The sequence below is a fragment of the Stylophora pistillata genome, chromosome 3 (assembly GCF_964205215.1).
Source record: "Stylophora pistillata chromosome 3, jaStyPist1.2, whole genome shotgun sequence".
In the NCBI taxonomy this organism is placed as follows: Eukaryota; Metazoa; Cnidaria; class Anthozoa; order Scleractinia; family Pocilloporidae; genus Stylophora; species Stylophora pistillata.
In genome coordinates this window covers 16,168,423-16,181,441 of record NC_142521.1, presented here as the reverse complement: position 1 = coordinate 16,181,441, position 13,019 = coordinate 16,168,423, and the positions used below count along the sequence as shown (strand labels likewise).

General features: G+C 38.3%; 1 protein-coding gene and 1 long non-coding RNA gene across 2 annotated transcripts; one reads left to right on the top strand and one right to left on the bottom strand.

Moving 5' to 3' along the window:
* Window positions 1–886: 886 nt before the first annotated feature.
* LOC148734738 (uncharacterized) lies at window positions 887–11,599 on the bottom strand. The gene is made up of 2 exons (XR_015998428.1): window positions 11,427–11,599; window positions 887–2,149 (listed from the first exon to the last, which is right to left on the bottom strand). It is a non-coding gene; the product is annotated as an uncharacterized LOC148734738 (long non-coding RNA).
* Window positions 5,924–7,095, top strand: LOC148734739 (uncharacterized). Its single transcript, XM_088752111.1, has 2 exons — window positions 5,924–6,900; window positions 7,029–7,095. The coding sequence occupies exons 1-2, from the start codon at window positions 6,037–6,039 to the stop codon at window positions 7,065–7,067; spliced, it is 903 nt and encodes a 300-aa protein (XP_088608237.1). The 5' UTR covers window positions 5,924–6,036; the 3' UTR covers window positions 7,068–7,095.
* Window positions 11,600–13,019: the final 1,420 nt, after the last annotated feature.

The window sequence follows — 13,019 nt, the reverse complement described above, 5'->3', positions numbered from 1 at the left end:
TGATAGTTTATTCTGATCGTAGGAGTGAGGAGAGTCTTGAGAAGGACTGTAGTCGTCAGTGATGACTGACGTTTCGACAACAAGAGCGTAATTCATCATCAGAGTCATCATCAGAGTCTGATGATGACTTCTACTCAGGTTGTCGAAACGTCAGTCACCACGTCATATCTACGTTATGTCACGAAACGTCAGTCACACGTCATATCTACGTTATGTCACGAAACGTCAGTCACCACGTCATATCTACGTTATGTCACGAAACGTCAGTCACCACGTCATATCTACGTTATGTCACGAAACGTCAGTCACCACGTCATATCTACGTTATGTCACGAAACGTCAGTCACCACGTCATATCTACGTTATGTCACGAAACGTCAGTCACCACGTCATATCTACGTTATGTCACGAAACGTCAGTCACCACGTCATATCTACGTTATGTCACGAAACGTCAGTCACCACGTCATATCTACGTTATGTCACGAAACGTCAGTCACCACGTCATATCTACCAACAACAGCCCTTATCAGGGCTACACCCACCCGGACGATCAGACTACGCTATCACGTGTTACCTCCGTGTTCAAGCCGTTTACCAAAGAGATTAATATCTTTATATGGAGCTGTGAAAAAAAAAAAGATTAATTCTTCACAAGAAATTATAGGCAGCTGTCAGAAGCGTTAACATGTCATCGATTCAGTCTAATTTATACGTAACAAGGTGGACTTAATATCCAATGCCGTTCTTCAGTGGCTTTGTTAAAGCCACATATTTACGCTGGCACGTTTTCTATGACAAACACATTGCGGAAAAATTATCTGCTGTATACATTAGCACAGTAAACTTATCATAAACACCTGTCAACAAAATGAAGCCAGCACGTCTGGAGTAAATTTTCATTTATTCAGGATTTGACCTTTTCAAATGGCCTTGACTTTGGTCACCTTGTCGATCTGCGCTACAAAATTTTGTTTTTTGCAAATTTTCCTTATGACTATCCTTAAAATATACACTAACACGTCCGTTGTGGACCACGGAAAGATGGACATAAGCCACCGAAAGTTTTGGTCTTTTAACAACAGATCGAATTAAGAAAGCATTTTAAAAAATTATCGCTATTATCTTCACCTTTCTACAGAAAATTATCAAAGGAAAAATTGTCGGGGAAATCTTGTCAAAGGGAAAATATAATACAGAATTATTTTGAATTGATGACACTAAACAACAAAATATGTCATGTGTCCATGGTTTTGCATCCTGCTTGGAGCCAATTTTCTAGGAAGAATAACAAGATGGCTCCGTTTCCTTAAATATGAAAAGGATAAAATCGTAATCTGAAATTGCCAAGATCTCAAATGATGTTAAGTTATTGATATCAACAGAATGTAATACTGCAAAACATTACACTAAAAGCACAATTTTTGCTTAGCTTTGATTAGACTACCTTAACTTGCAATTGTGATACACACTTCGAAGAACGTTTATAACAACACGTCGAATGTCCCTCATCTTCCAGCAGAAAATTATAGGGTTTAAAGAAGAATTAAGAAACACCAAGTTCCATGAAAATATCTGGAAAATCGTTTTAGATTGGTAACTCCAAGACGTAGCCACACCAGAAACGACAAACTGGACAGTCTGTGGTACGTAACAAAAGAGAAACACGAGATAGATATACAAGGCCACCAGGGCAGAGTTTCTAAGACTCGCCTCATTTGCCATTTGACCAAAGTTCCGAGCTGAAATTTGTTGTTGCACTTGGTGGTTAAAGCGTTGCAAGACTGCAAAAAGTTTAGCGAAGACCACAGTCGTCAGCACTATGCAAATAAAGTTTTTAGCAGCAAAAGTCACGAAAATAATATTCCTTGGAATCAGCAGACCAAGGGATGAAAGCAATGCGCTGATGATCCACACCAAGATGACCGCGGCAGCAACGCGCCTGTGAGTCACAAGTTGCTGATATCTGAGATGAAGATGGATGGCAAGAAATCTGTCCAAACTGAGAGCCGTAACTCCGAATAACGAGGCAGAAGACAGAAGACCCGTGAAAAAGATAAAAAAGCTGTAACGTGTACAGCTAATGGCTGTATTTCCCAACAACAAAACGGCGATGAAAAAGGGCTGAATGATCAAACCAACGCAGAGATCTGTAACAACAAGGTTAAGCAGCAAAGTTTTTAGCTGTTTTGACAACGAAGAAACTTTCCGCATCGCGTAGAGAGTGACACTGTTTAGCATGATTGTTGAGTGAGACAGAAATGCAGTGAGGATACAAATGACAATGTACCACGAATATGTTTTTTCGGTATCGGACGTTAAAGGGTTCAGTTCGTCGCAGAGGTTATTCATAGCTTTCGTGATACACCCAAAAATATCCTACGTGACTACGCGAATTAAAAATAAAGGCAGCTATAGCAATAAAAAACGCGTAACCCTTCCGTTTCTCCTAAGTATCTAAGATTAAAAATTACGATATGCATTATGTGGAAAAAGTCATGAAACTGTGCTTATTTGTCAGTCGGAGAGACGCTAATGTGACAGGTCTTGTCAGTGATAACAAAAGATCATCGCCTTGTTATCAACAAACTTTTTTAGATATAAACCAAGCTTTCACCTCTCTATCCTTTATTGCTAAAACTGACAAAGATACAGGATAAACAAAACCAGTGTGTATTGTTCTGTCACTAGGGAAAAATTTTAAAATTCACCATAATCTACAAAAATTCATGTTACAGTTGAAATATGTGTACAAGAAGAGGAGAGCACCGCCCGTTGTTAATATTCAGAGAGATAATCAAAGTATTCCACCTGCCTTCGCTGGTAATCTTACGCCAGCCTTAGTAATCCATTATTACAACTCCATGGGGTAGGTTTCAAATCAAACTACCATAACGAGATCATAGAAAGCAGCCAATGCCTAATCTAGTTACAACACCTGCACCTTTCCTAATTGTCAACTTGGCATATGACATTTTATAACTATTTTCCGCAAAAGGTTTTCTTTTATTCTTATCCAGAATGTAAATGATGTAGATTGTGCATGATAATAATACAGTCGAAGTTGTAATTCAAGTGGTAAATGCCATGTACCGAGAAAAATCATAAGTAAAATCCCCAAACCTAATGAGCGTAGATCTTGTCAGTGATTCACGCCTTGTTAAAAAAAAACCTAGCTATATTTTAGTTTAAATTTTTTTTTCCTTTGTTACATATTAAAAATGCTTGACTTAAGAGGAGTGTCGCAAGCGATCCAAAGCAAATATAATGGGTGACTTTCAATGAGAAGCCATTTTCTCATCAAATGCCCGTTCGCCTATGACATTAAGTGATCTGTCTATTTTTACATGGTAAATTCAGGCATCTCTTCCACTAAAGTGGTCAAGGTTTGCACGAGTCAATAATTAATAGTTTTTTTTTGTTCCCATCTTAACGCGAATTGAGGATGTCGAATGGAATGGGCCAGTATTAAAGCCCATCTATTATGAACTTTTTCGTTATTTCTCCATTCTGTTCTTTTCCTTCTTACAGAGGGATATCGAGATACAGGCTGCATGCGTATTCCGCTGGATAACAATTGTTTAACAGACAAGAACTGCGCTCAACTAGACTATCGTCCCATCCATACATGTACTCAAAAATGATAAGATCTTTGTGTATCTCTGAGAAATGAGTTTTGTAATTTTGCCCTTACCGAATGTCTATTGTTCTTGAGACATTTACTTGCAGTAGCGAAAAAATTATAGATCTGTATGATATTAGCGGTGAAACGTATTTTGGAGAGCTATCACCGGTCAAAGATCACGCGCGCACTCCTCCTCAGGGAATATGGGTTTAGCTTATTAACTTGTCAAGGTGGAGCAAAGAAACAATAGTCATTGTTTATGCCGTTGTTAGAAAAAAAGTCACACATTACGTGCGTGTCTTACAAGCTAGAATAGTGCTCGATTTTGAAACCGTTCGTTACAGATTCATCTCTTCCTTTAATCTTACTGAACAAACACGTTCATTCTATCATTTCCCGTTTAGGATTCGATTTTCGTCGGAAAAAAGCACTCGCACAATTTTTCCATAATGAAAAGGAAGTAATGAAGCACTTCAAGTCACTCTGCCACACTGCGTTAAGAATGAACTTGCGTAGTGATCAGTTCGACTGCCTAACTAAAGGTCTTATTCGTTACTTAGGTGGGAGGCCGAGGCAGCTTCACCGCTCATTTGAGTTACATATACTGGATTGCTTTCCTCAAGAAAAGGTGGAACTACATGTAGAAGAATAGGGTCGGGGGTTCTATGGGCTCATTTTGCTTCGATTATTCATCATCGCTTGGTCTAGTGGTACAGAGCAGCTGATGCGCGAAGAGCATTTTTAAAACTCGCGGTAAACTGTCTTTTTTATGAATGAGTGGTTTTCTTGAATAGGCCATTGTTTGGTTTGACAGCCATTGTTATTCAAGCGTGGGCTAAAAACAATGGATTCGAATTCGAAACGCACCATTTTCGAAAGGAACTCCGACAGGAAATTTTAGAACTGTGAGAAATAGTGCTTGTCGTTCATTAATTTTTCAAAGTTAAAACGGATTCTGTTTCAGGAAAGCTCCATCTTACATTTCCCTCTCTTGGGTTTTTAGAAGCCGGTTTGAGTTTTTAAAAAATTGCTTTTGAAATCGGCCTTCGTACTAAAAATGTCCTTTTTTTCGTCAGTTTCAAAGGCTCAGGAATAGTCCTTATACTTTCTCAAACTTCCTATTTTTAAGCTTAAGTTAAAGGTAAACCCTTCCTCCTCAAAAACCCGTTCTTGGGTATCTCACTTATTGCTTTTGGCTATTTTGGGAAAGCGAGTTTTATTAACGCTGCTGCGCTAGTTTCGGCCCTTTCTTCTCTTATTCTGGGCTTTTCAAGGCGCGATTGAATTCAAATCTCATGTTTCAGTGCTCATGAATAATTGACGATGTCCAAGCATTCTGCGCCATGGGACTGGACAGACGAATAAGTTTAGTCATTCACTTGGTCTAACCATCTCAACTTTCTTTTACTGGCCCTCGAAACTTTGGGTCGATGAATTGTAATTTCCCCGGCTACATTAATTACAGTAAATCTGTAAACCAGAGTAGCATTAAAACGATGTTTCGCCTTCTTATAGTTTGCAAAGTTTAACTCAGCGCGAGAATGTAACATTTGCCCACCTAGCCACGGGCCTCTTGCCGGTTCGTTTCCCACCGCTGAACGGTAACTGAAACTAAGAATGAAATTCTCAAAACATGGTTTACCCTCTTAAGAACGAACCAGACGTCTTTTTACTTTCTCGACTCTATCAAAATTAGCAGCCTCTGATCATTACATGACCTGAGCGAAGGCATTTACGTTTTCATACATTTTATAAGGTGATGGTACGGATAATTTGTGTGATAATCAATAGCTCCTTTGATTGGTGATCATCTCCTTTATTCTCATACCTTATAGTGTGTGATTAAGGAATGATGTTGTAAGGACAAATTAGTGTTAAAGATAGTCAATTCCGCTAGAAGTCGAATAATACTGGTGAGAATTACTGTAACAAAAAAACAACTTATAGAAGTATGATGAAATTTTTTTAATGGGGTGTTGTGAAATGAATAGAGGTCAAAAATTGTTTAACAATTACTCGCCGAAGGCGAAGTGAATATCATTGAATCCCCACGACGAAGTCTATGTAATTATTCAACATATATTCACTTCACATTACTTCGCCTTCGGCGAATAATTGTTCCAGTAATTTCGAATTCTGTTGAAACTCGTTTTTCTGTTGCAAAAAGTTGTTTTGATTAATCTTATCAAAGTAATCGTACAGTTTCCGCTAAAACTCAACATGTCTTTCTTGTTACGTCAAACTTAAAAGCATTTCTTGTACTATTGGGAGTTTATCTCGTCCTCGGTAACATTAACATTGACAAAACGCGAGGACGATCAATATGATTATTGGAAGGGACTGTTTGAGAGCGTTGTGGATAAACACGCACCTACTAAAAAGAAACGAGTCAGGGAGAACGATATACCCTATATGACTCCAGAATGGAAGCAAGCCATCAGAGATAAGAGAAAATTTGCAGTTCAATTTGCAAAGGATCGCTCTCTTGAAAACTTTGAGCTCAAACGAAAATACAGGAACATTGCAACACGGGAACGTAGAAAGGCAATAAAGGCCTACTGGTATAGAAAATCGGAAGAGCTGAAAACTAAGCCCAGCGAGTTTTTTAACACATTCAGGCCATTCATCAGTACAAAGACAAAAGACACCAATGCTATATGTTTGAAAACTGAAGATGGCGAGGTCGAGAAAGACCAAACTGTGGTGGCTGAACTCCTAGCAGGCCATTTTAATACGGTGGCAGCGAATATAGGAGGCAATCATATCACCAGCCTAACCGAGAATGATCATAGGAACCACAGTAGTGTCAAGGCTATTGAAAGCGGTTACAAGGGGAATAAATTTCATTTCAAAGAATTTAACAAAGAGGAAGTGCAGTGTGCTCTTAAAAATCTCAATGTAAGAAAGTCGTATGGGTGGGATGTGACAGCACCACCAAAACTCTTTAAGGGAGTGGCTGAAGGAATTGCACCATCCCTGACTAGACTTTACAATAACTGCATTGACTTAGGCGAGTGGCCATCTGAATGGAAGAAAGGCGAATGGACCCCTGTATTTAAAAAGGGAGACAGACAAGACAAATCGAACTATCGTCCAATCACTTCACTTATATGTGTGGACAAGATTTTTGAACATTTACTAAGCAAACAAGTGACCAGACATTATGACCCTGCTCTGTACCACAGGATGACAGCTTATAGAAAACAACACAGCTGTGAGACAACCCTGCTGATGTTGATTGAAGACTGGAGGTCTGCAGTGGACAGAAAAGAGCTGGTAACAATATTATCTGCTGACATGAGTAAAGCATTTGACTCGTTAAGCCATCCACTCACTCTAAAAAAGCTGGATGCCTACGGTTTTAATAGCAGTTCACTTGAACTGATTAGATCATTTTTTGATAGCAGGCTAAACAGAGTAAAAATAAATGGCCACACGAGTGAATGGAGAATTATGGAACGTGGTTGTCCTCAAGGATCGTCATTTGGCCCTCTCCTCTGGAACATGTTCCAAAATGATATGGCATTTCAGATCCCTGACTCAAACCTTACGCTCTATGCTGATGACCACCAATTATATGTGACAGGAAAAACCTATGAAGAAGTCGAATCTACTCTAGTGACTCAGGGTCAACAAGCACTGTTATGGTATAGGGACAACTTCCTCTTGGCAAATCCAGATAAGTTTCAGTCTCTTACGATTAACCCAAGAAACATAGATGCAGATAAGAAGGGCAGCGTTCTCACCATCGCCAATGACGTGATAAGGAAAACTGAAGAAATCAAGCTATTAGGAGTAAATATAGACAAGAACCTTAACTTTACACAACACATTAGCGAAATATGCACTAAAGCCAGCCAGAAAGTAGGAGTCCTCATGCGCTTGCGTAACCTAATACCATGCCAAGCTAAGCTCATACTGTATAAAACAGCTATAATGCCACATTTAACATACTGTCATTTAGTCTGGAACTTTTGTAAATCTTCAGATGGGCGCAAAATCGAACGCATCCAAGAGCGAGCTCTGCGTGCGGTCTTCAAAACAACAACAGAGACATATGAGGAACTTCTTAAGCGTGCTAAGTTACCTACGCTTCATAATAGACGCTTACAGGACATAGCAACACTAATGTATAAAGTAAAGAACGATCTAGTACCCAGCTACATATCTGAGATATTTACTCGAAAGGGTACTCGTTATAACCTTAGGAATAGTGACTTTGAAATACCACGATTTAACACTATACGCTATGGTAAACACACACTAAGGTATCAAGGACCATATATTTGGTCCAAATTAGAAAATGGTATGCGTGAACTACCAAGCCTTAGTATCTTTAAAACTAGAATCCGTAGAGTTGACCTGGTCAGCCTAGTGGAAGACAGTGGCAACTGCTGCAATCTTTGCAGCACGTGATTTTTTTTTTTTTTTTTTTTTTTTTTTTTTTTTTTTTTTTATCTGCATGGTACAAGTATTTTTATGTTATCTGAACACTGTTGATATTTCTAAATATTTTAAAATTTTAATGCATAGTTTATCGGCTGTATTGTTACTTATTATGATACTGTACATAGTTTTTTTTATTAATTTAGTAAGTAGGTGTCCCCAATTAGCTCTATGAGCTAAATACATTGACACGGTAATAAAGATTTTATTATTATTATTATTATTTAGCCATTTTAAAATTTAGCGCCCCTAAAGTTGGCACCTCCTCGTGCGGGGTGATGTGTTATAGCAAGGTATGACGCAATTCTCGACCAATCAGAGCGGGTGCATCAGGCTCTACAATCACCGGAACAACTGTACTAAATGAAAATATTCCTAGGAGTAAGAATACAAGGGCAAGCTATTAATTTACGCGGCTGAAGTAATTGCCCGCTTATTTTCCAATATTTTTCAAAATACCAAAATGGAATGAAACGTGTCCCTTAGACTTTAAACAACAAGGCAGAAGAATCAAGAACTTTAATTCCAATGAGTATTTTTTTTAATCTTTTTTAGTAATCCGAAGGTCTCTGTTTTTGCAATTTCCTTACTGTTGTCGGTTGTCTTTTTGAAAATGAATTTTTGGTAGAGCAAATGCAAACCGGAAGAAGCGAAGAGAAAATCGAATAACCGAACGTTTAGGAAACAAGCGAAGAAACAGACAAAACACAAAACAAGCTATGCTCCGCTGCGGCTAAACTTCAGAAGACCCGGCCACTCATTTACATGTCATGAACTAAGAATAGCGTCTATTGTGTTATGCCTCGTTCTTCAAAGCTTCCCGACACGTGTAAATGAGGTGGGCGGGTATTCTGAAAGTGCTCTTATGCTGCTAACACGTGCGCAGAAAAAATTGTGGATAGAAAAATATCGCACCTAGATCTTACGATTCGTTTGCCTTCCACAAATCCTCTGGAGTTTTGATAAGCTGTCTTAATGCAAATCAGGGATGAAAAAACAAATGTGCGAAACGACCAATTTAAAGAAATGACAATCCCTCGTCTGATTTTCAACAATGTAACAAAGGACCATGAAAACAATTACTTCTTTTGAAATCCTAACTTTAAATTATCATAATGTAAAATTTCGGGGTGAGGTTTGTATTCAGCGAATGTTGACTAAGATCTGTTGTTACTTTTGAAGACAGGATCAAGATGATTTCGGAAAGAGAAGGTATTTTATTCTATGAGCAGCATTTTAGATGCTTGCTCCACGCTTTTTCTCTCGCGCAAGTACTTGGTAGTGCATGGACCGCCATCTACGTCATTTCTATTTTTCCGCGTTGTAATGTGTACCGCGCCGACAAGTACACGCATTTACCCATGAACAGAGTTCCTAGGTCCAACTGAGTTCCTAGGTCCAACTGAGGGTTGATTTTGATTCAAAAATTCTCTTTTTCTTCGGTATGAAAGAAAACCGTTCTTAAAATTTATGATAGGGACCCTTTGAATTGTTTCGTACTGTCTTTGATTTTTTTTTTAATTCCGTTTGACTTAAATTTAATGATTGAGACATTCTTTTGCTAATGCATTTTTCTGCTCTCAACCTCTGCAAATGAAGGAGAGAAGCGCTGGTCGAGGTGGTGATCTAAATAATGATTTTCAAAATATCATGTAAATTCTTGCGCACTCTAACCGCGAGGAAAAATTCAAGTTGACAGCTTTGCCTTATGTAAGCCTGTGTATGCCGTCCAAGTTATCACTTGTGACATCATAACGACTACGTGAATCGCTTCATTTCCGATACTGTCAGGTGTCTTGTGACAAAAATGAACTAGAGCGCAGTTATTAAAACAGGATGTTAAGTGATCTTGCGCAACCCCCTGTAGATATTCTTCAGTCACGTCATGATATTCGGTGTTGTCTCTCGCGAAATATAAAGCAAAATAACATTTCTCAAAAGGTCCAGAAAGCAGTAAGGATGAATAAGGTTGAATAAGACATAATTTTATGCAAAAGAGCTCAGGCAAACCCCAAGGCTATGGCAGTTCGCAAGGAGTGGCAATGAAATTTGATTAACCGTTTCTCCGTCCCCTCTATTACCCTCAGTCACGATTTCTCTGTCATTTGTGTTTCCTCGACAGCAATCACTTATCCCTTGTTCCCAGACACCCACGAATTAATGACAACTAATTGTTTTCCTATTAAAAACAAAACCATTGCCACCGATTGATTTTCGTTGTGATAAAGCTAAACGTTTATTACGGTGAACATGTTGATAGTGCTACTAATCATGAAGTCTGATCAAAGAGCTCATTTAGGTTTGTTAAACCTTCAAGCCCTAAGAGAGACCAGCATCTACATTGTCCTTACGGTTATACGGCTCAGTTGTTCGTTAACATATGAGACTAAATTTCGAAGCTTTAATTGTTTAATTGTTTAAACCATTCTCCTCGTTAACAAAGGAAGCAAAATATTGAAGAGTGTGGAAATAAGCATGCTGATCATGATATTTGAGTGTAAAGGGTTAAGCCGGCCACAGTCTATCAAATAAATATTTAGAATGGATTTAGTATGCCAGTGGATTGAAATTTCGAAGTGTTGGTAACAAAACGATTTGGACTAGGATCAACAAAAAAAACACGTATTCCAATTTCCTCTCCATTTACATGACAAACTATCGGAAGGGTTGCGTGAGTGGTTGGTTTCTGATCACTTGAGATTGTTTACCGAGCATTTGAGCCCTACAGATTCCGACACGACCGTCTTTCTTTAGTAGCAGCAGACTGCGGTAAACTGTACGTAAGGCCATCTGACGAGAGTATTTTATGTATCTCACAACAACTTCCTGAGTTACGAGCACGGCTAGATACGGTGAAAACAGACTGAATATCCAAAATGCTTGAACTTGTTATTAAAATTCTTCGTAATTTCATTTAGTACCAAGTGGATCAGCCTAAAACTATCTTTTAAAAAGCGTTTTCAGTAATTCACCACACAAATTTGACAAAATCGAAGAAGCTAATAGAAGGATTTACGTTTTGAATATTTACGTGATGATTTAAACAGGACAAAATTGTAACAATTATCTGGGAGAAACTGAGAATTAAGAAACACTCCGGCTTAGTAACGTTAGAAACGGAACTCTTTCAATCTCTCCAAAGGAAATCAAAATCTGTGTTCAAAAAATTTCTTATAAACGATCCAGGCAATAAAAATATGTTTGTATTTACATAACATGTCGATGATGAAAACAAACCTATGATGGAAGAAGTACGTGACAAGATCAGGGTTGAAACCTGAAAGCTGTGATGATCGTGTTGTCGCGTCGAACGAAGGAGTTATCATCAAGTTAACACGTCGAGGATGAAAACAAACCTGTGATGGAAGTACGTGACACCAATATTGACCTTCAACCAAGATTAGAGTTGAAACCTGAAGGCTGTGGAGAATTTTTATGATCAAATTATCGCGTCGAACGGAAGTCGTTTAACTGGAGTCATGCAGACAAAAAAGATTTACGTTATTCCGAGATGTATGAATAAATCAAGAAGAAAGGCTTTAGTTTTATTTGGGTCAAGGATGCCCTTGAGTGGGTTAGGTAACATCCAAGGAAATAAACAAGCTCAATCGTACTTCGCTGTTGACAATGGGCATTGTTGAGCTCTGTTTCTTTGCGCAATTCGGAAGACTTCCGGCTTCCTCAACTGTACGGAAGAAGTAGTGACCACGCATTTGCTACAAAAACTGTCTTTTTGAATTATGATTTCTGTTGGTTTTTAATTATTCTTCGTAAAACTTTGTGGATGAAATCAGGTGTGAAATAATAACCTCGAATATATGCTCTCGGGATGTAAGTAGCTACAACTTCCGATCAGTTTACGTATATAGGCTGCTGGAATTGGACAGCGGAATAATTGTGGCGGTTTTCTACACAATACTTTTGTTACTTGATCTTGGCAAATTCTTGAGAGGCAGCTAAGCGCTTTGAACCGTATTTCCGTTCGTGAGTTCACTTGTGACGCTATATATTAAGAGCCCGAGTCACTCACTTCCAACGTTCCACGCTTTCAACGCCAACCAGAGTTCCAATCCAAGCAAGCGCTACCAATTCTATCAAAAACTCCAAGATTTGAGGTAAAAAATAGTATTAAGATATTTTATAATTTTCCCTTATGGATAGGTAATGGTAAAAGAAATATCGTTGAATATCGAAATGCGATAGCTAAAACTTTTCTTGCAACCGACGTAAATGTTATGATTTCGTTTTCTTTGCATATGTTTCATGCAGTTAGTTTACGTAATACATACGCTTCAATTGACTCTTTTTGCCTGCAACTAACAATTTGAAAAAATATCAGAGATCAAGTGTTTGTCCTAGCCGTGCGTGCTTTTATCTATAGTTTGATCGTGACCGCTGGTGAGTTCAGACATCTTTGTTATTGACGTCTTTGTCGTTGTCGTTCCATTCGGCTTTCCGTCCGGAGTTCAGAGGATCAAGGATTTCATTGATCGCAGTTTCGTTAGATAGCAGGGGAACTTTGCACCGTTAAGAGAATCTACGAGAAGGTCACTAGATATAAAGACTCGATTCATGGGCATTTTGGACGTTCCCTTTTCACTTGAGGCTAAATTAGCATGCAAATGGCAATTTATTCTTGGCATGTCAAACATCCAAACATGAAATGTTTTTTAATATAATTTAGGTATAACTACGAACTTGCACAAACATAAGACGTACTTTGTAAAAAAATGATTCAAGAGTTTAAACAAACAGAGTTTTCAGAGCAAAATTCCGCGTCGATTGAGATCTTTGAGACAAAATGGTCGCAAAGATAAGTACTGCGAAGGATCGTGCACATATACGTTTCATAACCGCAGTTCATATATATGTATTTCATATGTTTGTTGTTTGATAATTACAATTGTCACCATTCCTGTATTAATTAATCAGTTGGGTTGTTTTCATTG

What these genes read in the sequence shown, in the direction of transcription:
- LOC148734739 (XM_088752111.1), top strand. Translation starts at nt 6,037, where the DNA reads ATGACTCCAGAATGGAAGCAAGCCATCAGAGATAAGAGAAAATTTGCA. An exon ending in CAGTGGACAGAAAAGAGCTG is followed by an intron (nt 6,901 to 7,028) that starts GTAACAATATTA and finishes ATTTTTTGATAG; the next exon opens with CAGGCTAAACAGAGTAAAAA.